Source organism: Talpa europaea (genome assembly GCF_964194135.1).
Source record: "Talpa europaea genome assembly, chromosome: 4".
Classification (NCBI taxonomy): domain Eukaryota; kingdom Metazoa; phylum Chordata; class Mammalia; order Eulipotyphla; family Talpidae; genus Talpa; species Talpa europaea.
In genome coordinates, this window is record NC_140070.1 from 95,864,050 (window position 1) to 95,890,213 (window position 26,164).

Here is a 26,164-nt window from a genome sequence, read left to right on the forward strand (position 1 = left end):
TAAATTGTTCAACTGCTTACATATTTGATCTGAAGGAAGCTCTAATAATTCGGTCAAAGAAAAAAAATACACTTTGCTTTAATACATAAAATAAAGAGCTAAAAAACAATCTTTTGGTGTCAAAAAGAATTATCCCATCTCCCTCCCTATACTGGCTCCTAAAGCAAAATCATTCTGCCCTTTCTACAGCTTTATGGCATGGGTTCCATTCTCCTTGCTTTCTCAAGGGAAAGTATATAGCTTGGTCCCTTGTTTTCTCTCTCCTAGAAAGGAGCCTATCTGCAGAACAGTCACTGCTCATCACGGAAGCCATTACTGGAACAGACTCTGCCTTGTGTATCAGGGAGGGAGGAGACAGAGAAGAAGAGCTGTAGTACAACTTAGAGAGCTAAGTCATTTGTTGTAATCATCTTTATTACTGACAAAGCTGATCTCTAGTTGTTTGACTCAATTGTCTATTTCTCAGTAAAACTGAGATTTAAAAAAGTGGAAAAACTTCAAATATTCACAAGCTGATGAATGGATATTCCACACAGTGGAATATTACTGAGCCATAAAAAAGACTGAGTATATGCTACAACATGTATGAATTTTCACATCATGCTAAGTGAAAGACACCAGACATAGATGGTGGCATATTACATGATTCTCTGTATATGAAATGTCCAAAATAGGCAAAGCTACAGATACAGAAAATAGATTAATTTAATAGCTTAGCTAGGGCTGAAGGGTTTGGGAGGAAATGGGGGTCACTGTTTATGAGTATGGGATTTCTTTTGAGGGTAACAGAAATTATAAAATTCATTTTAGGTTGTACAACTAAGTAAATTACAATGGATAAGTTTTATGGTATGTGAAAGGTACCCCCCTGGAAAAAAATAAATAAAAAAAGGGGAATTTTTTTTAATTTTTATTTTATATATTTTTTACATCATTTTTCACTTCTGTACAATGTATGTATTTTCATCTTGGTTATTGTCCCTGTAAAATTTTCACCCCTCCTTGTTTTGATCCTACTCCCTACCTCCCCTGCTGAATGTCTCTGGTTTATAGTTGCCTGTTGATTTTGATTTTTACTTTATTATAATTAGTCTTTTTCCTGATCCCTTATTTAGGTTTTCTAAATTCCTACTACAAGTGAGACCACCCAGTATTTTTCTTTTTCTTTCTGGCTTATTTCACTGAGCATGATCCAGAAGGCGAAATTTTATTTAATGACTCTATGGCAGGCTTAAGAATGGCCCACAAAAAAAAAAAAAAAAATACACACAACCTACTCCTTGGAAACTTGAATGATACTTTAACTGATTAAAAGGGGACTTTGATGTGATCAAGTTAAGGGTCTTAAAATAGGGAGATGATCCTGGAATATAAGGGTGGACCCTAATTGCAATCACATATATTCTTATAAAAGGGAGCCAGAGCAAGATCTGACACACACACAAGAGAAGGCGATATGAAGACAGAAGCAATACTGGAATGATTTAGACACAAACCAAGAAACACCATCAACCACCAAGTGACAGAGGCAAAGAAAAGGATATCCAGAGGGAACGTTACCATGCTAATACAATGATTTTGGTCTAATGAAAGTGATTTCAGATTTCTGGATACCAAAACTGCGAGAGAATAAATTTCTATTATTTTAAGCCACCAAGTTTGTGGCAGTATGTTAAAGCAGACCCAAAAAACGAATACAGATTTTGGTATCTGCACATGAGATATTTGTATAGCTAATGCCTAAAAGTGTAGATATAGCTTTAGAATGGGATAATGGGTAGAGGTTGGAAGAATTTTTAGGTGAGTGGCAGAGAAAGCCTACATTGCCTTAAACAGACTTGGCAGAAATATGAACGTTAAAGACATCCAGTAAGGTCTCAGAGGAAGTGAGGAGCATAGTAGAGAAATCATGTATCATCTTAAAGAATAACATCATTGTGCATGGTATGCTGATATAAATATGAATATTAAAGAAGCTTCGGTGAGGGCTCAGAAGGAAATGAAGAACATGTCATTAGAAAATGAAAGAAAGGGAGCCCTCTTATAAAGTGGTAGAAAACAGCCTCGTTGTGTGAAAAGCAGAACTTGCAAGCAATGAAGTAGGATATTTCCAAGCAAAACTGTTGAAAATGCAGTCAGCTTTCTTGCTGCTCCTTAGAGTGAAATACTAGAGGAAAGCAAAAAAATTGAGGAAAGAAAAGTGGAGAAAAAAGTACCAAGACTGGGATATTTGAAAAAATATTAACCTTTCCAAACTGAAAAAGATGCTCAAATTAAGAGCCACTACTTTTATAGGAAAAGCAAACTCTATAGAGAGAAGGGCAGTGTATGGCTAATTTGAGAAGACTGGGCATCTAAACTCATGGATCCCCTTAGTGATCTCAGTAGAAGCCCGCAATGGAGTTGGGATTATCCAGGAAAGATTTGTGGAGGACCTCTTATCAAATGGCATGCATTCCCATAACATACACGGGAGACCCACAAAACCCTCTGGAAATGTTATATCAGCAAAAAAACCTGCCCTCTTGGAATGAAAGGAACAGAGATAGGATGAAATAAAGGAAAGATGTCAACACTCCCAAAATTCTACATACAGAAAAAAGAGACATAAAATTACTCAGTTGCAAACATGGGCTTCAAGGAAAAGAAAGAATGACTTCAAGACCAGAGCTGCAGGTACAGAGCCCAAATCTATAGGTGCAGAGGCCAAGATCAGGGCTACAGGTACAAAGGACAGAGTCAAAGATCCAGATGGTGGAACCCATAGCCACAAAGGATTATTACTGAAACCTAATAGATTTTTCCCTTCAGTGTCAAAAATGAATGAAACTGGTAACCCTTTTTTTGTCCTTTTATTTTCTCACTTTTAAAAAGGGAATGTATATAACTATTACTCTGTGCCTCTTCAATCAGCGTATTCTGATAACAGAAAACTTGCTTTCTAATTTCAGAGGAGAAGAATATTGGCCTAAGATGAATTATATCCAAAGCCTTACCTGTATCTGATTTAGATAATGAGATTTGACTTGAGCTAGTGATACTTAGGTAATAAGACACTGGGGAGTATTCAAAAAGGGCAGATGTGTTGCATGGGGGCCAGTGGTTGGACTATGGCAGATTAGTTTTCTCTGAACATATGTCCATATTCTAACCCCTGGAACCTCTAAATGGCCAAAAAAGAGTGTTTGCAGAAGTGATTAAGGAACTTGAGATAGTGAGGTTATCTTAGGTAGGCCCTAGTAGAAATAGTGTATATCCTCATAAAAGAGAGGAAGATTTTGGCACACAGACGGAGGTGATATGAGTATGGAGGCAGAGATTAGAGTGACACAGCCAAGTCAAGAAAGACCAACAGCCTCTAGAAGCTGGAGGAGGCAGAGGAACAGATTATTCTCAGAGCCTGTGGAGTGACTGTGGTGCTGCCAACACCTTGAACTTTAGTCCAGTGAAACTAATTTCATATTTCTGGTCTCCAGAACTGTGAGAGAATAAATGTCTGTTGTTTTTAGCTAACAAGTTTATAGTAATTTGTTACAGCAATTCCAGGAAACCAATATACCACTTTAACTTTTTTGGCAACATTCAGTTTAAAAGTTCAAAGCACTTTCTAAGTATTATTTTTGAAATATGAGGGGAAGAGAAAAGATTTACTGTAAAGTATCTCCATCTGAACAAAATAAACTCTCTTAAATCTGGAACTCTATTTTATTCATTTTGTTTACTTTGGGCAGTGATTCAAATCCAAGCTTCTTTCATCTTCAATGAAGAACAAGTATCAGTGCTGATTCTGATTTATGGCACCAACAACTGCAGCAGCATTCTAAGGACATTATTTCATAGGTAACTTAGGAATATCTGTATCTCTAATTTATATACTGACATAAAAACTCCACCAGAAGTACTTTCTCACTGGGAATGCAATGACCCCCCAGAAATATCAGTGACCCAACCGAGTCTTTTGAGGATTGGGTTAAGAATATGTTCATCATGGGCCTCCCGTGGTGGCGCAGCGGTTGAGCGCTGAGCTGTGAAGCTGCCTGCAGCCTCTGCAGCGCCGGTTTGGTCCCCGGCCACCTGCGAGGGTCCCACATGGCATGCAGACCTCTCCTGCAGCGCCTGCTGCTCCCCTCAGCAGTGTATTTCATCATTCTGCCTGTTCTGCTCTCCGCTCTGGCTCTGGTGAATTCTCTCACCCTCCCTTGCTTTTGACTGTACCCAGTGCTTGTATAAATAAATAAACAAATCTTTAAAAAAAAAAAAACTCACTCTTAAAAAAAAAAGAATATATTCATCATGTATAATATTATCTCTATGAGAAATCTGTTCAGTGTTCACAAGAACTCACAGACTCAGAAATTTCAAACTAAAAGGCACCTTAAAAATAGTATGTTCTACTCTTCAAATTTTACAACTAAGGAAACAGAGGCACATGTGTTATCCAACTAGTAAATAAACAAGGGCTTGGTCTCCAGAGTCCAGTATAATGTAACTTCTAGAACTTCATGCCTCATAGTTAACAGGTAACATTTTGAGAAACAGGTACTCTAAAGTTAGAAACTGCCTGTTGGTATAACTAATGAGAGAAAACTAACTTTAACCAAGCAAATAAATAAAAATGTGATTAAAGTGCAAAGAATAAAAGCAATGATGTACATGATTAATTATATTTAGGTTCTGAAAGAAAACATGCTTATGATACATACTTCCAGATATTCCTAAGAAAACTGTGACCAGCTAAACTTGAATCACTCTATGTAGCCTCTGAAACAGTATCAAGTAGCGCAAAAAGGAGCAAGCTAAGACAGTACAAAACCTACATCTTACATATTACATTTTTGTAAGATAGTGAATATTATTACATTTCAAGCTACCCATAAATAGAAAAATAAACACTAAATTCCTGCAAAGATAATTTTGAGTTCCTATCAAGAGCCTTGGCAAAGAGGGGGAGTAGTTCAAAATGATTATGGAAAGGCAAGGAAAGCTAAGAGCCTCATGGTTACAAAAATCACCCAGTGGAAAAAAAAAGTTCACTTTAAGTATGCAAATGCTTACACATGCGCGCACTCACACGCACATGAAACCTGGGTGATAAGACTTCTCAAAAGCAACAGTCAGAGCAAACCAAGAGAGGAGGAGTGTTTTCAAGACAGATAAGGAAACAGTATGAACCAAAGATTTTATATGCAGCCAAGTTGTCCTTCAACTATAAATGCTGTAAAAAAAAAAACAAAACAAACTTTTAAACTTTCAAGAACTTGGGCAATACTATATTCACAACCTGCAGGGCATAAATTTTGTCTTATGGATAGATCCAATCAAGAGTTAAACAGAGAAACATAATAAAAGGACTGAAGATGAGCACTTAAAATATTTAATTGTAACTTTAATAAGACCAAAACAAAATTAGGGTTACACAAGGAAGAATAATCTGCAAATGTTTTATGCATTGTCAAAGCAAAGAAAAAATAGGGAGGAGGATGGAGAGAAAAGAAGGAAAAGAATGGGAAGGTAGGAATAACTCACTTGTTGCGTAGGCAATAGGTAGAAGTCAAAAGCAACATTTAAAGCCAACATACTAGAAAGTGAAAGGTTAAATAAGAAAACAGGACTAAAGGATCGACAAACGGTAGATATACAAAGGCAACCAATTAAATAAAATTTTAGAACTTCCTAAATACAAAAAGAAATTTTAAAACAGAACAGAGAAAACTTACCACAGAGAAGGGAAATTATAATTAAAGATTAATACACACAGTGCTATAAAACAATACCAAACATATAATTCATATCAACGAATATTACAAGCTTACCCAAAAAGATTCTCGAATTGGTTAATAAGACAAGTTCCCACTTTATGTTGAGTATAGGACATACATTTAGTACAAAATAATTCAGAAAAGTTAAAAATAAAAGGATAAGCAAAGATGAACCAAGCAATGAAAAACAAAAAAACAGAGGTTTTGTTTCTGATATCAAAGTAGAACTAAAATCAAAAGATAACAATGTGACATTTTATATATAACATTAAAAGCCATAATTCACAATGAAAATACAATACTTATAAATATCCATGTACCAAAAACATATCATCTTTATAAAAGATGTAAGTATTTAATTCCAATTAAATAAATATTGAATGCAAAGGAAAACAGGAACACACTAATAAACTTTAATACACTTCTCTCAATACAAGATAGTGGCAAAAATAAAGATAGAGAAGAAGCAAGTAACATAATCAATGAGGTCGATCTTACAGATCTTTATACCTTCTTATAGAGAATATACCTTCTTCTCAAGCATACAGATAGCACATTCACAAAAATTTGATCGTACATTAGGTCACAAAGAAAACATTGAGTTCCACAAGTAGAAATACTATAAACCACACTTTGTAATTAAAACAACTAGAAATTTTTTTAAAAAAGGTCTTTTGTCTGGAAATTTTTAAAAAACAAATAACTCACATAAAAAGGAAAATACGAACTAAAATTACCTAATTTCTAAAATAAAGAAATGTTATATATCAGAATGTATGGTACATTTAAAGCAGTAATCAGAGAAAAATTCAGGACCTTAAACACGTTTATCAATTAAATATGAAGAATAAAAATGAATGCACTAAATTCCAAACTCAAAAAGCTAGAATAAAAATAAACCAAAAGAAAGCACAAGGTAGGAAATAAAGATAAAGCCAGATGAAGTAAATAATTTAAGAAAATGTAATTTACCAAAATTGACTTGAATAGATGGAGAAAATTAAATAATATAATCTCCACAGAAGAAATTAAGTTATTTTGGCATTTCCTAACAAAAAAGCACTAGGCTCACAGTTTAACAGGGAAGTTTCCAAGCAAACCTCTGAAGTACACATAGTCCCAAAGCCACATGAATTGTTCCAGAACTTAAAAAATTAGAAAACTTTCCAGATAATTCATATAAAATGAAGTGAAACATTTCTACCTCAATCTGAGACTGTAAATTTTAGACAGTATCACTGAATATTAACACAAGAATACTAAATAAAATATTAACAAACATACAATAGCACAATAATGAAAATAACATATCATGTCCAAGTAGAATTTATTTCAGAAATGCAAGGACAGTAAATACTAGGAAATCTATGACAAGTACACTGTATTAACAGATCTAAGCAAGGAACTCCTATGATTATCTCAATAGATGCTGAAAAATCTTTGACAAAATTCAACAATTTATTCTTGATAAAAACACTCAAGAAACAAAAAGAATTGATACATATTTCCTTAGCATTGTAAAAGTTTCTATTTCTACTTGCAGATGACATGATAGAAAACCAGGAAAATCTTGGGATAAAGGGAAATGCTGTAGATATTTATTCTATACATCCATACCTGTCTGTAGTCATGTTAAACTGAGAGTTTAGAGAGTTATCTAATTCATTCTCGCTGTCTTCTGACTGGCTGTGAACAGATCCTTCTTCATGACCATCTACTTCATTAAGAGCCTTTCTCAACATAATAAAAAAAAACACTTAAGTTGGTTATATAAACACTACTCACCCTTTCTTTCTCTTTATCTTAACAAAAGGAAGGTCCCTCCTGTGACTAATCTCTCCACATGTATTTTGGAACCCAAACCTCTCATCTCCTTCCACTCCATCAATTGCCTCTGTTCGAGCCCATGTCTCCAGGTTGGAGAAACCTATCCCTCAATAGTGACTTCAATCATCCATATTGAAAGGTGAGCAAGTCTCTCCCATCTTACCCTGATCTTAAACTCCATCAAGCTACTATCTGGTCTCTGTTACCACCAAACTTCTTGAAATAGCTGTGCCCACTTCTAATTCACCATCTATGCCCTGCAACTTTGCTTGTGTTCTACCATTCCACTAAAACTGCTCTTTACAAGGGACAGTATCAAATCGTGTGTTCCTAAACTAAATGGCTATTTCTCAATTTTGCCTTTCTTTCTCTGAGTCATAAATATAAATGATGGCTCATTTCTTTCCTTCAAAATTTTCTGGGTACATCCTTTTAACTTCCATGATTGCATGTTTTCCTGAGATTTTTTTCCCTATTATTCTGGCCATACTTACCAATCTCCGTCACTGATTCTTTTTTTCCTGCCCTTTCCTTATATGATGTGACTCAAGTTTCTCCCTCGGGACCTTTTCTCCTTTCAACTGACTCACTTCCTTAATGATTTATTCTAATTCCAAAGTTGCAATTACAAGTAAAATATTGTTAATTTCCAAATCTGTCTTCACCCAGATCGCTCTTGAGTCCTGGACATTTATATGCAAGTGCCAAAAAGATATCCCTGGCAAAACATCCTATACACGAATATCAACAGGTGCAAAAATCATTTTCCTAAGCTCTCCTACCATTCTTCCAAAACCCTATTCTGCCATATTATTTAAACTATCAATGGCATCACCAGCTACTCAAATGCTTAAGTCAGCAAACTTGGAGTTATCCTTCTTTCTCATTCATCACAACCAATCAGCCACCCAAACCTGTCAATTCTGTGCTTTTGAACCTCCCAACTCTATCTCCTCTGCCACAGCTCTGAGTCAGGTCTTCCCACCTCTCACTAGGATTCCAACCTTAGTCTTCTAGTCAGATCCTCTTATCAATCTTGTCCCTCCTCAAATCACTTCCACACTACAGTAAACTCTATCATAACTCTGTTCTCCTTAAAATTCTTAAGTGGTTCTACTCTAATCTCTTATTCCACTGTCTTTCAAGAACTGGTTCTTCCCCATCTATCTTACCTCATCTCTCATTTCTCACCTATATGAAAGAGACCAGGTCTATCTGAAATCTAACTTTTAAATAAATGCTATAAATGGGTTTTTAATAAACAGATTTTGGCTAGAGACATGGCTAGTGGGTTTTAACTATTTAAAATATAAGCAACATTCTATTTAATTCACTTTGTATGCAGAAAACAGAATATTTAACATGTCTTTTATGATTTGGGATCTTGTAATTCTCTAGGACCATCCCTCTAATTGAAGATTCTTTTTTTTATAGCAGATATAAATAACTTAGGAAGTTGCTTTAAACAGGTATGGAGTCCTAGTTATTTAGCAGAAGTTTTTTTTTTACATTAGTATTACACCTTTCATGGGATTTTAAAAATGTTTACTATATCAAAATTTTAAACATTTTGATTAAGAGTTCCAATTAATGTTTTACTACTATAATGTAATTTTCCCATATAACAAATTAATAAATTCCAAGCTTCTGGATTAGCTATTTCTAAACACGTTAATACATTACCACTAACATTTAATAAAAACTATGGTCTGGTATCATACATAACCTATTTCAGGAGGTCTTCACAACAAACAGCAAGTATACTCTATTCCCATTTAACAACAACCAAAAAAAAGCATTCTCAATCAACTCAAATACCTTAAGAAATCAACTCAAGATCTTCAGCTGGTAAGTAACAGAACTGAACACAGAACCAGATGACTCCAAGGTGGGAAACAGGAAGAATCCCTGCTTTTCCATATTGGCAGGTGGTGGCATAGTCTTAGGGAGCCAGGTAGCCTAGATTTGCACATCATCTCCCACTCACTTTGTGGTGCTAGCTAGTAATGTGATCTTGGTAAAGTCACTTAATATTTCTGAAACTCAGTTTGTTCATCTGCTAAGTGTGGGTAATAACAGTACCTAACCTCCTAAGTAAGCACTGAGTAAATGTCAGCTACTATCCTCCAGTCCTATCTTGTTTAGCACAATCACTAGTCACAGAAGTGCAAGATGCTTTAGTAATAACAATTCTAGCAACCACAACTTGGTATTTGTTGATATTTAAGTTTCTGAAATGTTTACTACAATGTTGGCATCAATTTAAACTTCACTTCAGGGCCTCCCTGATGGCACAGGGGTTAAAGACAGCGCTTTCAAGCTATTGCCATCACTACAGCACGAGTTCGATTCCCTGACTGGCCAGGGAGGTGACCCAGATGACACAGCAGACCTCTGCTGTCTTGCCCACTGCTCCCCTCAGCAGTGTATTTCAGTAGATCCACCTGTTCTGCTCCCCACCCTGTCTCTGGTGAATCCTCTCACCTACCTCCACCTCTGGCCTACACCCCAGCTCTTGTATGCATAAATAAATCTTTAAAAATAAATAAATAAACAACTTCAGCAAGAGTAGTAAGGCTACAAGCAAACCATATTACCTGAGGCTCTGTGTCATATTCATTAAGGATGGACTGAGTGACAGGGTCCTGATTTACCATGATGGGACCTTGTGAGGAATCGGGAGCCATGGTTACATTCGGAAACCCTGCAGAAGGAAAGTAAGTCTCGATGATTTAGTTTCACGTAATAATATTGACTTTCACAAGTACAACACACTGCCATAGATTTGTATCATCATATGGAAATCTTAAATAATAATGATAACAGCAACAATAGTTATAATAGTAGCTCAAACTTATATAGGGCATATTATATACCAGCCACGATTCTAAATGCTTTTACAAAATTCTAAGAAGTTATTACTACTGGTGTCTTACAGATCAGTAAACAAAAACTCAGCGACATTGAGCAATTGACCTGGAATCACACTAGTAAGTAGTCAAGCCATAAACTACAACTATTAACCTGTTTCTAGAGACTAAAATACACAATGGATTATATATACACTTCAGTGAAAAATGCAATGTATCTGACAAGAGGCAAAGTTCCTTTTAGAGAGAGACTGAAGTTGTTTGAGGTTTCAAATTAAGCTTAATTCTGTGTTACATCAGCATAGATACTTTATATGATATTAACCAACTGAAAACTAAGACATATTTTATATTACAAAATCTTATACACTGAGTCATAAAATATTTTAGTAAATAATAGCAATTTACCTTTCCTTAGCTGAGCTATTTGTAATTGTTAATACTCGAGTAAAAAATGAAACAAATTATGATGAATCTTTGCTTACAACTCTTGTATGTTAACTACTTGAGACTACTTGTAATATAAAAAATGGCACCTGAAAAAATTTTAAATTCTTCCAAATAGCCATTTGTGAACTAAAATAAGTAAAAGAAGCTTTTGAATTGAATACCTGTGCGCCTACGAGGAAAATCAACAAATAGATCTTTTGTTGCAGCCATCAAATGATCAGATTTTTCCAATACATCCTGCATCTGGTATTGATCAGAAAGAATCTAGACACGTATTAATGATAAATATTATTACTGAGGAAAAAAGACATATATACTTAGCAAATCAAAATGGAAACATTCATACAAAGACATGGGACATAAAAATAACCACATGCAACAGACTTCCTTCCTAAACTCCTTCAGTGGCAATATTCTTAGATACCAGGACATGGGACTGTTCTTAATTATTTATTATTATTATTATTATAGTGGATTTCAAAAGTTTGGCTGCAATCCAAAGCATTTTGTGACCCAGTAATCCAAAAATGTAAATATAAAACAAAAATGTAAATATACATCTTTACTCTTAAAGATCCACTTCAACGTTTTCTTTTTAGTTTCTATTCTATTTTTTTAATGTTGGTTGCAACCCACTTACTTGATTTCACAATTCATTAACAAGTTGTGACCACAGTTTGAAAACATTGATTAAAAACATGAATCTTTGAGTCATAAACTTGAAGGTGTGAATCTTTGAGTCACCAACTCAGAAATGTTTCAAGCACTGAAGTGATTTCATTATCTACCTATGGGCTATGACCCACAACTTAAAAAACATAAGATACTGATTTGGGGGCATTAAACAAAAAAAAGTGACACATGTATTTATAAACAAATTGGATTTTTATCTAGAAAGATGAGAACATCAAAAAAAAAAAAAAAAACCCACACCATCACAGCTGTGCTTGATTATGCACTTTCAACTGAGGAACTTTCATAATTACAAGCAAGGACGCAGACTAGAGAAAAAGCAAGCCAACTCTACCCACCACCACCAGATGGCAGTCTTAAATTAAAAGGAGTCTCAAAATAGGAAACTATGCCGTTTCCAGGACTAAATTAAAACAATAAAACATATGGTAAACAAACACTCTTACCAGAATTTCTCTAAACTATGGAAACAAGTATGTAATATGACCTCAATTATTGTTTAGGACATGGAGAAAAATAACAAGTGTTCATATTCTGACATTTTCCCCTTCTTTCCTTAGTACAGACAAGCAGGTTGGCTGGCTCAGTTGGTGAGAATAAAGTACTGAATTTGTTCCTTTCACAAAAAGTAAGTTTTAGAACAGTACAGGGCAGAGAGAACATTTGGAGATCCTAGGCCCAGTCAGAATAAGGAGATATTAAGCAAAATCCAACCTCTTTAGTTTCTTGATGTATAAAGACACGACTATATCACTAACCCGATAGGGTTGTTATAAGGATGTGCACACTAAAAACCTCTATGCCAGTATGCAGATATTTGAGAATGTTACTCAAATTATATTATCCCATGAACCAAATTTCTATCATTGGTTAGTCATCTCATAAGTATATACACTAGTACTTAGGAAAAAACGTACATGCAGCACTGTATATCTATCACTGACACTAGAAAAATGACACAAAGAATATTTTCTATTTAAAAAATAACAAAAAGCATTGACACTCTATCAAAATAAAGAGATATAAATAACAAGTAGGTTGTGGAGGGAGTATTTTATCATATTAAAACCTGGTACAAATTATAAAGATGTCTCCAAGAAAGAAAATGCCCTGCTACTCTCCTGTGAGTCTCTGCCCAGGCTCCTTGGGAGAGATGGTTTGAGTGGCTACGTATCAGCTTAATGGCTTTCTTTTGCTCTTTCTAGATTTGGTACTCAGATAAAATGCATCCTCTTGATAGGTAAACCAATCTCTGCAAGCCCACCTAGAAACATTGTTTCCCCAGACGGGTTTGCAGAGCACAAAGCAAAATTTAGGTATGGCAGTACATCTTGGACTTTCAAAGGATCAGTCAAGTGCCCTCCAAAACCATTATCAGAAATTTCTTGTCCTAGCAATTTTGTTCCATGGTAACAAAACCTGGATGGAAATGGGAAATTTATGAAATCTTTATTGAAGGCCCCTGCCCCCCGAATTGAATTTGGACCCTTAGCTGCTTGATTCCAGGATATGAGTTTATCACATAGCCAAAGAAACTTAGGATTATGCTGACCATAAATGGGAGTGGTCATGAGATGAATTTCAGGTCAGTGGGATATAAGCTAAAAATTCTGGGTGGTATTGAAAGAAGCAGCATACTCCCTCTCATTTACAGCTGGCTGGGCTACAGCTGAAGGAAGCTGGAACAGTCATCTGCAAAGACGAAGTCCTTTAATAAATGGTAGCTTGTAGAGGCTCTGACAAAGTCCTTGGCATACAGAGCCCCTGCCAACTACCATTCATTTATCACCACACTGTTTTCACAAAAGATAAATAGATTTCTATTTTGTTTGAACCACTATATTTTGGACTCTTTATTTTCTTTTTCTTTTTTTTAAAGATTTATTTATACACACAAGAACTGGGGTACAGGCCAGAGATGTGGGGGGTGAGAGGATTTACCAGTGACAGACTGGGGAGCAGAACAGGCAGAATGACTGAAACATACTGCTGAGGGGAGCAGGGTGTGAGTTAGGAGAGGTCTACTGCACCATGTGGGTAGCTCCTGGCCAGGGATCAAACTCGTGCTGCAGTGGCTGCAGACTGCTTCATAAGTTGTTAATCTTAACCCCTTACGCCACCAGAGAGACCCAGGACTCTTTTCCCAGAAGCTTAAGGTGTACTCAAATACACCTTCAAAATGTCTACTAATAAAGCACTAGATAAATAGTAACACATCTATATACTTAACTGATCATTAAAAAGACAAGGTAAATTTCTAAATACTAATATGTCACAACTGTCAAGATATACTGTTAAATGGAAACCCTGAATCCCTCTAATAGTAGTTTCCCAATCCTGGCAGCATATGTAAATTACACAGGAACAGCTTAAAAAGTTTTTAAGTAGGGCCATATCCCAGACCCACTAATTCAGGCTATCTGGATATAGATATACCTGGATAGAGAGATAGTTTTGCTTATTTGATGGAAATTCTCAACCTTGATTGATGCTATTATGCAGTTGAAAACCACTTTTACTAGAGTCTGAGGAAGCAACACCATACAAAGAAGGCAGAGGAATACCACTCATCTTCTTCACCACTCTTCTTTCAACCCCAACTTTTATATCTATTACTCAAAGATATTCAGGACATGAGCAAGAGTCACAGGGGAGAACAGAAGTCCAGAGTCACCTCAAAGGGGCTGCCTATTTCCTGGTAAGATCTGTGTTCTTAGGCCTTTTTCACTGAGAATTACCACACACGATATTCATCTATGAGAACTTTTCTCTTTCTGGCCACAGTTCTTTTTACAAGCTCAAGTACACATTTGAGAGACAAAATTCTTCCTGGTAATATTAATATCAAGACTTTCCTATTGCACTGAAAACCTAATAAATTCCTCAAAATACAATGTGACTTAAAGGTAGAGTGAAAGGTGACCCAGACAGCCACATGCCACAAGCTTCAATGGAACAAAAATCAACACTAAACACTAACCATTTGCTTTTACAATGATTTCAGCCCAAATAGTTTTCTTCTGTAGTTGCCTCTGTAGTTCTCCCATACTATTTATTCATACATACCTGATCACTTATCCAAATACCCTACATCTGGCAAAAGATTAAGCCAAAGACCAACAGCTTACTAACTAACTTGCTGGAGAAACACACAGCATTTTGCAAAGCTATCTTACAGCATAGCTGCTAAACTGAGAACAACAATCATAGCAGCTTATATATACATGTGTCACTAATTATGTGCCAAGGACTGTGATAATAATCACTTTATTGTACTATAGCACTGAAATAGCATAACAATACAAAGAAGCAATGATACTCCCATTACAAGATAAGAAAGCTCAGAATGAGATGCTAGTATTTTGTTTAAGTCACACAGCTTATAAATGTGGAGCAGGAATTCAAACCACCAAACTAGACTCTCATGGTTACTCTGCTGCTTTCTTGATCATTGCAGAAGGAGACATTAATACCTAGTCTCTTCAGTGTGAATCAAACCTGGTGGAAAACAGAAACCTATTTATTTTTTCTCTCTCTAACTCTACAGATAAAGCAGTTTAGCATTACCTCCTTCATGATAGCTAATCTTCTTTTCTCAAGATTGGAAATTTCTGGTTTCTGCTTCCTCCACTTTCTCTTCAATGCTTTTTCTTGGAGTTCCCAGTGCACTAATGCTCTATTCTTTGATTTGTGTATTTCATGACGTCGCACCTATATGGGAAAAAAAAAAAAAGAAGAAAAACAAAGAATGTGTCTTTTCAGATGGTAGGACCACCTAATCCATTTCATATTTTATTATTTTTTCCAGTTCAACATATGTATTTATATGTACTTAGAGCCAAAATTTTACACCTCTCTAAATTTTCAAGAATGACTTTTTAAAAAGTTGTCTAAAACTAGAACTAAAAGACAAAATGAAAAGGATATTAATTGCTATTTCCTTTGTATAAGACTACACAGTAAACTAGTATTTATTCAAACTAAAGTTTGGAACTTCTTTCAGGAGTAGTAAGATAAGTTAGTGAATCAAAATCATTTTTAAAATAAATAGAATACAGAACATAAAGTATTAACAAGTACATCCCACTCAACAAAGGTAAACATTGTTTTGTTAAACTTTTAAATACACATGGTACGATGGACACTCACACACATACATACTGAGCACCATGCAAAAGCTACAAAACCCACTGAGTTATCTTTGGCAAAGACACACTCATTTCCTGATGCTCACATCACAACCAAAAACTAACAATGTTGTGTTTGTATAGCCCTGCCATGGCTGCATGTGGAAGTGGGTCACTGGAGATGCACACTCCAGGTTAGTAGAATTCCTGAAGCAGAGGCAGAGATAGGAGCCATTGCCAGTGGTTAGAAGGGAGGACTTCACTGAGGTGGCTAGGGAATAAAAGCAGATATTGGCTTTACAAGCACTCTAGTATTCAGAATATGAGTATGTACAAAACCTATAGGGCATCTGATAAAATGTACTGCTGAGTTCTCACGATGTAAAAAAGCAACCAGCTGACTGAGATTAACAACCAAATATTATGTAAGAACTCTGATTCACAAAAAAAAAAAAAAGAAGATATTTTTTAGATAATCAGGGGAATTTGAATATGAATTCAAATTTGAATTTGAATTAAATACAAAAAATATTGTTACTTTTGTTAGGTATGATAATGGTATTGAGGTTGTATCAGAAAATATCTATTATTTTTTTAAAGATTTATTTATTCATGCTTACAAGAACCAAGGTACAGGCCAGATGTGCGGGAGGGTGAGAGGATTCACCAGAGACAGAGTGGGGAGCAGAACAGGTAGACTGAAATATGCTGCTGAGGGGAGCAGCGGGCGAGACAGGAGACGTCTGCCGCACCATGTGGGATTCTTGCCGGCCGGGATAGAACCCACAGTGCAGAGGCTGCGGACAGCTTCACAGCGCTGCGTTCAACCGCCTGCACCACGAGGGGAAGGCCCTATATATATTTTTTAAATGCACATTAAATATGTAGCACAAAATGTCATGTTCCCTAGGATTTGCTTTAAAATGCTTCAGTAGGGCCTCCCCGGGGGCACAGTGGTTGAGCGCTGGGTTGCGAAGCTGCCCACAGCCTCTGCAGCACTGGTTCGATCCCTGGCTATTCCCCGGCCCCTGGAGGAGGGTCCCACATGGCGCGCAGACCTCTCCTGCCACCCGCTGCTCCCCTCAGCAGTGTACTTCGGTCCTTCTGCCTGCTCTGCTCCCCGCTCTGGCTCTGGTGAATTCTCTCACCCTCCCATGCTTCTGACTGTACCCAGTGCTTGTATAAATAAATAAATCTATAAAATAAAATAAAATAAAATGCTTCAGTAAAAGACGAAAAAAGATAAATGAAGCAACTATGGCAAAACTTTTATAACTATTATAGCTGAGTAAACAGTGTATGGGAGTTCCTTATACTTTTGTCCCACTTTTGCATGAGTTCGAAATTTTTCATAATAAATAAAGTTAAGTCAATAGGGCATTATTATTATCCTCAAAAAGAAACTACTAGATTTAAGATTCCTAGTTCCACAAAAATGGACAAGCTCTGCAAAAACACCGACAATCTGCTGAGGGAAATTGGGCATATTCATATAAAGACAAATGGCATCCATTAGATGGTATATACTCTATGGAGTAGGTATTAAGTGCAGCAACAGTTCACAGGTGATAACAGCTGTTGGGTATCATCTAAAAGTAAGACTTCAAACTTACTAAAAAGCTGTAATAATCTGGGGCCTCCCCTGGTGGCGCAGCGGTTGAGCGCTGGGCTGCGAAGCTGCCCACAGCCTCTGCAGCGCCAGTTCGATCCCCAGCCAACAGCGAGGGCCCCACATGGCATGCAGACCTCTCCTGCTGCCCGCTGCTCCCCCCAGCAGTGTTTTCAGTCCTTCTGCCTGTTCTCCCCACCCTGGCTCTGGTTAATTCTTTCACCCTCCCGCAATTCTGACTGTACTCAGTGCTTGTATAAATAAATAAATAAATAAATAAATAAATAAATAAATAAATAAATAAATAAATAAAAGTGTAATAATCAGAGTAGTGCTGGCATAAGGATAGACTTCATAGCTTAATGGAATAGAACCAAGAGTCCACATTAAACCCATATATTTTTCAACAATTTGAAGCAAAGATAACTCAATGGGAAAAGAAGTCTTTTTACAAATGGTGCATGGACAACTGACACCTAATTGCAAAAGAATGAAGAATGTATTTATGACCTCTATCTCACACCATATACAAAAATTAACTCAAAAATGGATGGAAGACCTAATATAAGAGTCATAGAAGAAAACACAGGAGTAAATGTTTGTGAACCTTGGGTTAAAATAAGCACAAATGACAAAAGATAAAAAAAGATAAATTGAACTTCATCAAAATTAAAGACTTTGGGCTTCAAAGTATACCATCAATAAAAGATTACCAAAAAAGGGAGAAAATATGTACCTATCATACATCTCATAAGGAACTTGTATCCAGAATATATAAGGAGCTCTTAGAACTCAACAATAAAAACACAAATGATCCCATTTTAAAATGACCAAGGGATTTGAATAGACTTTCTCCTAAGAAGATAATGCAAATGGCAAATAAGCATACAAAAGGATGCTCATTATCATTAGTTATTAGGGACAAGTAAATCAAAACCACAATGAGATTCCACTTTATACCCACTAGGAGCACTAAGGTTAAAAAGATGATAATAAGAAGTGTTTACCAATAAGGGGTGGAGAAAAATTGGAACTCTCATCTATGCTGGTGAGAATGTAATTGGTACAGTCACCGTGGCAAAGAGTTTAGCAGTTCCTCAGAAAGATACATATATAGTGATGTCATATGACCCAGGAATTCTACTCTCAGGTATATACCAAAGAGAACTGAAGACTATGTCACATAAAAACCTGTACACGGAAGTTCATAGCATCATTATTTATAGGAGTCAAACTGAAAACAACCCAAAAGTGATAAATGGATAAATAAAACATAGTGTATCTATACAATGGAATAGTGTTCAGCAATAAGGAATGAATCTTGAAAGATGAATCTTGAAAATATTATGCTATGAGAAAGAAGATAAACATAAAGGGACACCTTATATTTCATTTATATGAATTGTCCAAAATAGGTAAATACATAAATACATAAAACAGATTAGTTATGCCAGAGACTGGGATGAAGGGGAAAGTATATATGGAGTGACTATTACTGAATACAAGATTTCTTTTAGGGAATAATGAAAATGTCCTAAAATTAGAAAGTGATAACTGCATAACTATGAATATACTAAAATCCAATGAATTATATACTTTAAAAGGGTAGATTTCATGATATGTGAATTATATTTCAATAAAGCTTTTTTTTAAAAGATTATTTATTTATGCACACAAGAACTGGAGTACAGGCCAGAGGTGTGGGAGGTGAAAGGATTCACCAGACACAGAATGGGGAACAGAACAAGCAGACTGACCGAAATACACTGTTGAGGGGAGCAGCGAGCAAGCCAGGAGAGGTCTGCTGCGCCATGTGGGTAGCTCCCTGGCTGGGAATAGAACTCGTGCTGCAGAGGCTGCGAATAGCTTCATAGGTTGCACCTTAACCCCTTGCGCCACCAGTGAGGTGCTGTTTATTTTTTAAAACAAAAATACTAAGACTTAAATTAGGGTAAGAAAGAAAAGATTTGCACAGGTGGAGAAGGTAGAGAAACTGTTCCATCTAAGAAAAACAGCATGAAGTAGAGCTCAAGTGTGGAAAAACACATGGATTGCTCAAGGAATAAGTGACTACATTGAACAGAACAGTATGTTTACATAGGAAAAATTAGCAAATAATGCAGGAGAGATCTAAAATAGGAAAAGATGACATGTGCTCAGGGTAATACTCGACTAAAGAGATTTGAACTATAAACCAAACTTATCTAATGAAATTCTAATACATGGTAATTGATATTCCTAGACAAAATCAGAATATCCTAGAAATCAAATATCAAATAAAAAATTAAATAACTTTTTATAGTAAACTTACCAGCTCTTCAGGAGTTGCCCGATGTACTGTTAGATCATTCACAGTATTCTGCCAAAAAAAAAAAAAAGAAACTTCTTTAAAAAAGAAAAGTTTCATATAAAACAAACTAAGGGTTAGATAATATCAAAAATAAAAACTAACCCTTCACAGTTGACCACAGAACTGAAGCATCCAGAGGGGAGAGAGAGTAGCAGGGGGGTAAGAACAAAGAGGGAAGGAAGCACAATGAACTATGTGGTGGACTATGGGTGATTTGGTGGTGGGTGCACGATGGAGCTTAAACCTGATGGGGAGGATCCCAATGTTACCTCAATTAAAAGAATAGATAACTTTTTTTTAAGTTATCTTTTTTTCTTTTAAAGATTTATTTATGCATACAAGAACTAGGGGGTAAGCCAGAGGTTTAGGGGGAGGTGAGAGGATTCACCAGAGACAGAGTGGGGAGCAGAAGAGGCAGATGTACCAAAATACACTGCTAAGGTGGGTAGCAGGCGAGACAGGAGAGTTCTGCTGAGCCATGTGGGTTAGCTCCCTGGCCTGGGATCAAACTCATGTTGCAGTGACTGGTGACAGCTTGATAGCACTGAGACTTAACCCCTGCACCACCAGGGAGGCCCTAAGTTTCTTATAAAATGTTAGTATAAAAATAGATTCAAAATCCTAGGAGTAAAAACTTTCCAGGAATCAATGCTCTCAATTTAAATACTAACATGGACTACTTTTAGGTACTTTAGAGTGATTTAGAATATTTGGCGGGATCTTACAGAAAATAAGCACTAAATTCACTAGCAAGCATACATTATATTAAAATGGCTAAAACGGGGTAGTATATAATTTAAAATAAATATGTTTAACTAATGCTGTGGTTTTCAAACTACATTCCATGGAATGAGCAACTCTAAAGATTCCTAACAGATAAAGTGCGAACACTACAGAGAGGTTCAGTTATGTCCATGCAAACCCCTTAAGCAAAGTACCTATCACAAAGAGAGATGAAGTTTGAGGGCAAGATATAATTTCGTAAAATGCAAAAATAGTCACTTAAATAACAAGGAGTTAAGTTAACCTGGCAGGACTATGATGCTGCACAGCTCTAGAAGGTACCAGTAACGTTCTCATCCATGTAAATAGGACCCACTGGAATTTCGCAATGCACAGCCTGCACCGGGCTAAGTTAATAGGCCTATACTTTGGCCCTTCCTAAAAGGACTTCAGCCATTTTGTTATATGGATTTGGCAAAGCAGGAAAAAACATGAAACAAGTTTTTACTTTTAAAAGAGAAATATAACGAACTTACTCCAGGGAAATAGCTTCTTTAGTATTCAAAGACTAAGGTTTTTGGTCATAGTTTATAATACTTAGCTTAAGGCTTTTCTCTACCAAAACTACTATACCTTTCATATTGATTTAGAAAAGTAAAACTTTAAGAAAGTTATTTAAGAAATAACTATAAGATTATGAGATATATTCTTAATAATCATAATAAAATCCAGACATACAAATAAGTGATAACCTTGGAATTAGTTCTCATGGGAGAAAATACAATTTCACTAATACTTCTATTGCTTAAAACTATTTTCTTTTGAAAGTGTCTTCAAATCTAATTTACAAGTCATTTTGAAAATGTCACACCATTTTTATCAAAACAGTATTATTCAGTTTGTTCTCTTCTCCCTCATTTACCATTCATTCCAAGTGACTTATAACTATTTACAAGTTTAGTGTACCTTCAAAACCAAAGATCTTTCCAGCACTGGGTAGAGATAATACATAGTAAGTAAGGAAAAGATTTGGAGTGCAATTTCAAATGATAGATTTCAATTGTGTTTTCAGCAACAGCAGCATATCAGATTATTGTACTTCTCAGAGTAACCACTTTGAAGGGTGATGGGGGCAATATTTATAGTATCACCTTATTTTTTATTAGTTTTACTACCACAGAATCACACTTTTCAATATTTTACAGCCCCTGACTGATTATTCTCCATAAGAGAAAGAAAACACACCTAAGTTTCATGCTTTGCAGCATGAGGCTGCAAAAGGTAAAAATCTTTTTAAAACAAGCAGCAGTCAGGGCAGGGGCCAGAGATCAGATGTCCCTGGTGCTGGAGACTTGTCTTATATTTAAAAGAACCTTTGTACTGAAATAGGCCAGCCTCTGGAGGTGTGCAACAAACAACTCAAAGAGTAAGAAAGCAGCCCAAAAATATCACTCACACGATTATGGTCTCACTGTTGCTATGGGCAAATCTTAAAAAGTACCCCAAAAAGTCAGACTTTGGTAGCACAGATTTAGTTGCCATAAAGCAATGAGTTCTCAAAGCAGAGGTGAAGGGGACTTTTTTAAAAACTCACCTTCCACTTCCTTAAAATTCCAATTCTTCAAAGGAGGCAGAAGTTACAGACATGACATGTGTATTCTAAAAATCTATCCCAAAAGATTCTGCTCTTTCCACAAGGATATAACATGCCAAGAAAGTCAGTCCATCCTACTACACACTACACCCCTTTCAGAGCATGACCCTGAATAACCAGGGCCAGGTCATCAGATCTACTCCTTCAGAGTAACGTCACACTGCTTATTATCCCACCTGGACTTACATCCCATTCTTGCTTCACTGATGTTTTCTTCTTCTTTACTTTCAATGTTTTCCTTCCTCCTGCCCGGGGACCGTAACGGTTCACTCTGACAAATGACATCTAGAAGTAATAATTATTTCAAATATTTAAAATACAAGAAAAAAGAATGACTAAGCATCACCAAAAGGGATAAAAACATATAGAAATACAAATTCTGAAACATGAGAAGAAAAATTTAAGCATAATGAAAGGAAAAGGCTACCAAAATACTTGGGTCTTTCACTGCACAATAAACAGAAAGTTAATACTCATAACTATGATGACAGGTTTCAAGTAAATAATTTATGTATATTTGCTTATTGAAAAACTTCAGGAATTCAGGAATTATAACTTAAAGCAGACAGCTAGGACAGTAGTTATAGCACTCTAATAGCTGCATAAATAAAATAGTGTTGGGCCTCCCCAATGGCACAGCAGATTGAGCAAAGTGCTGTGAAGCTGTCCGCACCCTCTGCAGCACGGGTTTGATTCCCGGCTGGCCAGGGAGATACCCACATAGCACAGCAGACCTCTCCTGTCTCGCCCGCTGCTCCCCTCAGCAGTGTTTTCAGTTTGTCTGCCTGTTCTGCTCCGCGCTCTGTCTTTGGTGAATTCTCTCACCCTCCTGCACCTCTGGCCTGTACGCAAGTTCTTGTATAAATAAATAAATCTTAAAAAAAAAAAGTATCAGTCACATGCTAGCATTATTAATATAAGAGAAGTGCAAAGAGTCAAGGTTCTTTTATAAGCACTCTACCACTCAAAATCGCTAAAAGTACACAAATGCTTACCTTAAAATAAAGGTGCCAAGAATTTAGAGAACACATGAGTTATAGGCTTACCAATATTTTTTTTTCACATAACACTAAATAGGGGTGATTACTGAGATTAAGCTAAGAGTTTGGAAATTTCTACTATTTGCTTGGTAGTCTTAAAATAGCAATGCTAAATTTACAGGACTAAATATCATACTAAAATAGAAAAAGACTCAGTCCTGAATACTATATACTATTTTATACAACATATAAAACTTTTGAAAAGCAACACATACATGCAACTCCTAGTCCAGAACTTCTTTCCACACTTAAATATTACCAATCTTTTCAGCTGAACCTGTTACCCCAAATTATCCTAAAACAAAGACTCAAGCATTTTCCTTAAGTAAATTTAAAAAATTAACTTACTCTACTTTAATAAAAATGCTTACATGCAAATGCTTCGCAAGAATTTACCCTCAATTTTCTTTTCTCTGTGTCAATCACATTTACTCTATAAAGATGGCATTTAATTTCAGAGTTCACAGTTTAGCAAAGGAGATAAATCACATACAAGTTAGAGATTAACATTTTTTTTATGGTGATGGTGATGATGGTGTTAAAAACCTCAATGGTGGTGGTAGTGGTGATGAAGGCACTAGTTTACAGATATTGAGTGATTTCTACAAGCCACGAATTAGTCTGAACTTTCCCCACATATTATCTTCTTTAACCCTCACAATAATTCTATGAAGTCTTCACTACATATTACACATTTTAAAGATGAGAAAACTAAGGGACAAGTTAACCAACTGTGAGCCGTTTAGTGACAGAGACACAAGTATCATTAAAAACATATGGACATGGAAATCAGGACTAACAATCCAAAACAAACCCATACATTTACAGTTAGTTTACTTTCAACAGTGTGCCAAGAAAAAATTCAAGCACAGTCTTTTCAATTTATGATGCTAGAACAACTGGATCTCCATGTGAAAAAAATGAAGTAGGACTCATACTTTACAACATATATAAAAATTAAGATGTATCACTTACTTAAATATAAGAGCTAAAAGTACAAAACTCCTATAAAAATATCTTCTTGAACCTCAAGTTAAGCAAGGGTTTCTTAAATATGCACTAAAAGCACAAGCAACCAAAGGTTAAATAGACTCCATCAAAGTGAAAAATGTTTCTGCTTCAAAGGATACCATCAATAAAGTGGAAAGACAACCAAAAGAATGGGAGAAAATATGTGCAATTATATTCCATATTCATAAGTATCTAGATGATTAAAAAAAAATCTTACAACTCAGCAAAAACACAAATAATCCAATTAAATGGCTATTTAATTAGGACTTTTCTCAAACAAAGATAATTCAAATGGTCGATACGCACATGAAAAAATGCTCAACATCATCAGTCACTGGGGGAATACACATCTAAGACAATGAAATACCTCTTCACACCCAGTGGATGGTTTTAACCAAAAATAACAAGGGAATAACAAGGACTGGTAAGAATGTGTAGAAACTGAAATCCTCATATATTGCTAGTGGGAATGTAAAAGGGCTTAGCTATTTCTGAAAACAGCTGCTGAAAAAGTTAAACAGAGTTACTACAGGACCCAGAATTTCTAGTCCAAGGTATATTCCCCAGATAATTGAAAACAAATGTCCAATATTCATGTACAAAACTTGTACTCGAAAGTTCATAGTAGCATTATTCTTAGTAAACGAAAAGTGGTAACATCCCAAATGTCCACCAGTTGAACGGATAAATAAAATAGGATAGATCCACGCACGGTTAGTTTACGTAAAGAAAGACTGTGTCCAGTGGAAAGGCAAGAGGACTGGGATAGAACTCAGTAAAGATCCTTGATTATGTGGTATGCGATGAGGGGCCAACAGAGCCTACAAAGGAAAGATGAAAAGAAATGTAGGAATAAAAGGAATGAATTACTGATACGTCATAACATAGATAAACCTGAGAATATTATGCTAATAGACGTCACACACCAAATGCCATCTATTACATGACTCCATTTATATGAAATGCTCAGGATTAGACATAAAGCAGGAGGGAACGGAGAGTGACTGCTAATGGACATTGAGCTTCTTTATGGAGTGATGAAAATGTAATGGAATTAGACAGAAATGGCAGCTGCACAACTATGTGGATGTGCCAAAATCTCTGAATTGTACGTTTAAAGGGGTAAATTTTACAGGTGAGTTATATCTCAGTAAATCTGTTATAAAAACTATGGGAAAATAGTTTAAAAAAAAGGTTTCCGGTGTAAAGAAATTTCTCTTTAACCACTTAGATTTCCAACTTACTCTGCAGAAATAAAGAGGAAATCATGACCAATGATGGCGATATTTTTCTTCAACAAGGATCAAGCTTTGTAGTCTAACAAAGGAATTTCATGCCACTTACACAAAACTCCTCATAAGGAGGCATCATTCACATGCTAAAATGTGACACCATAGCGATAACCTAATGGTTTATAGTGCTAAGAAAGCAAATAACAAAAACAGTTCCATGCAAATAATCTAGGCCTGTTGTTCAGAGAAAATCTAAAATACCTATAGTTTCCTAATTGCTAAAATGATGGGTACCTTCTTATTTCTCAGACCCTTTCTAGCCCTACAGATTACCAGTCCTGGAAGCACTCCCTTCCTCTGACCTCCATGACACTCTTTCTTCCTGGCTTCTCTCCATTTCTTTTCTTTTTCTTTGTAGGCTCTGTGGTCCCTCATCACATACCACATAATCAAGGACCTTTACTGACTTCTATCCCAGTCCTCTTGCCTTTCCACTGGACACAGTCTTTCTTCATCCAATAATTGTTTTTGAAAGTCTACCACAGAGTGGGCAACACAGGCACTGCAGCACAAGAGTAAACAGGTCTAATGAGGTACCAGATCTCATGAAGCTTACTTTCTAGATCACCAACAGAGTTCACAGTGATCTCACCCACTCCTTTATGCAAAGCAAGAATGCACTGGGCAGGCAAACACACTAAAAATGATTCACACCTTTCTTCAAAACACCAAATGCTCATTTCTAACTGCCTCTGTGAACACCGCCCAAGTATCTCACTTACAGTGCAGTCAAAATACAATTTATCGCCCCCATTCCCT

At 36.0% G+C, this 26,164-nt stretch overlaps 1 protein-coding gene across 1 annotated transcript in view; it reads right to left on the reverse strand.

Moving 5' to 3' along the window:
- The window catches only part of SPICE1 (spindle and centriole associated protein 1), a gene marked incomplete at both ends in the record, with an annotated part of 38,794 nt that extends 16,447 nt beyond the window's left edge, over positions 1-22,347 (reverse strand). The window contains 6 exons of the mRNA XM_084231792.1: positions 7,377-7,489; positions 10,184-10,290; positions 11,068-11,170; positions 15,167-15,310; positions 19,647-19,694; positions 22,249-22,347. Of these exons, the coding sequence (XP_084087918.1) occupies positions 7,377-7,489; positions 10,184-10,290; positions 11,068-11,170; positions 15,167-15,310; positions 19,647-19,694; positions 22,249-22,347 (614 nt within the window). The remainder of the gene's footprint in view (positions 1-7,376; positions 7,490-10,183; positions 10,291-11,067; positions 11,171-15,166; positions 15,311-19,646; positions 19,695-22,248) is intronic.
- Positions 22,348-26,164: the final 3,817 nt, after the last annotated feature.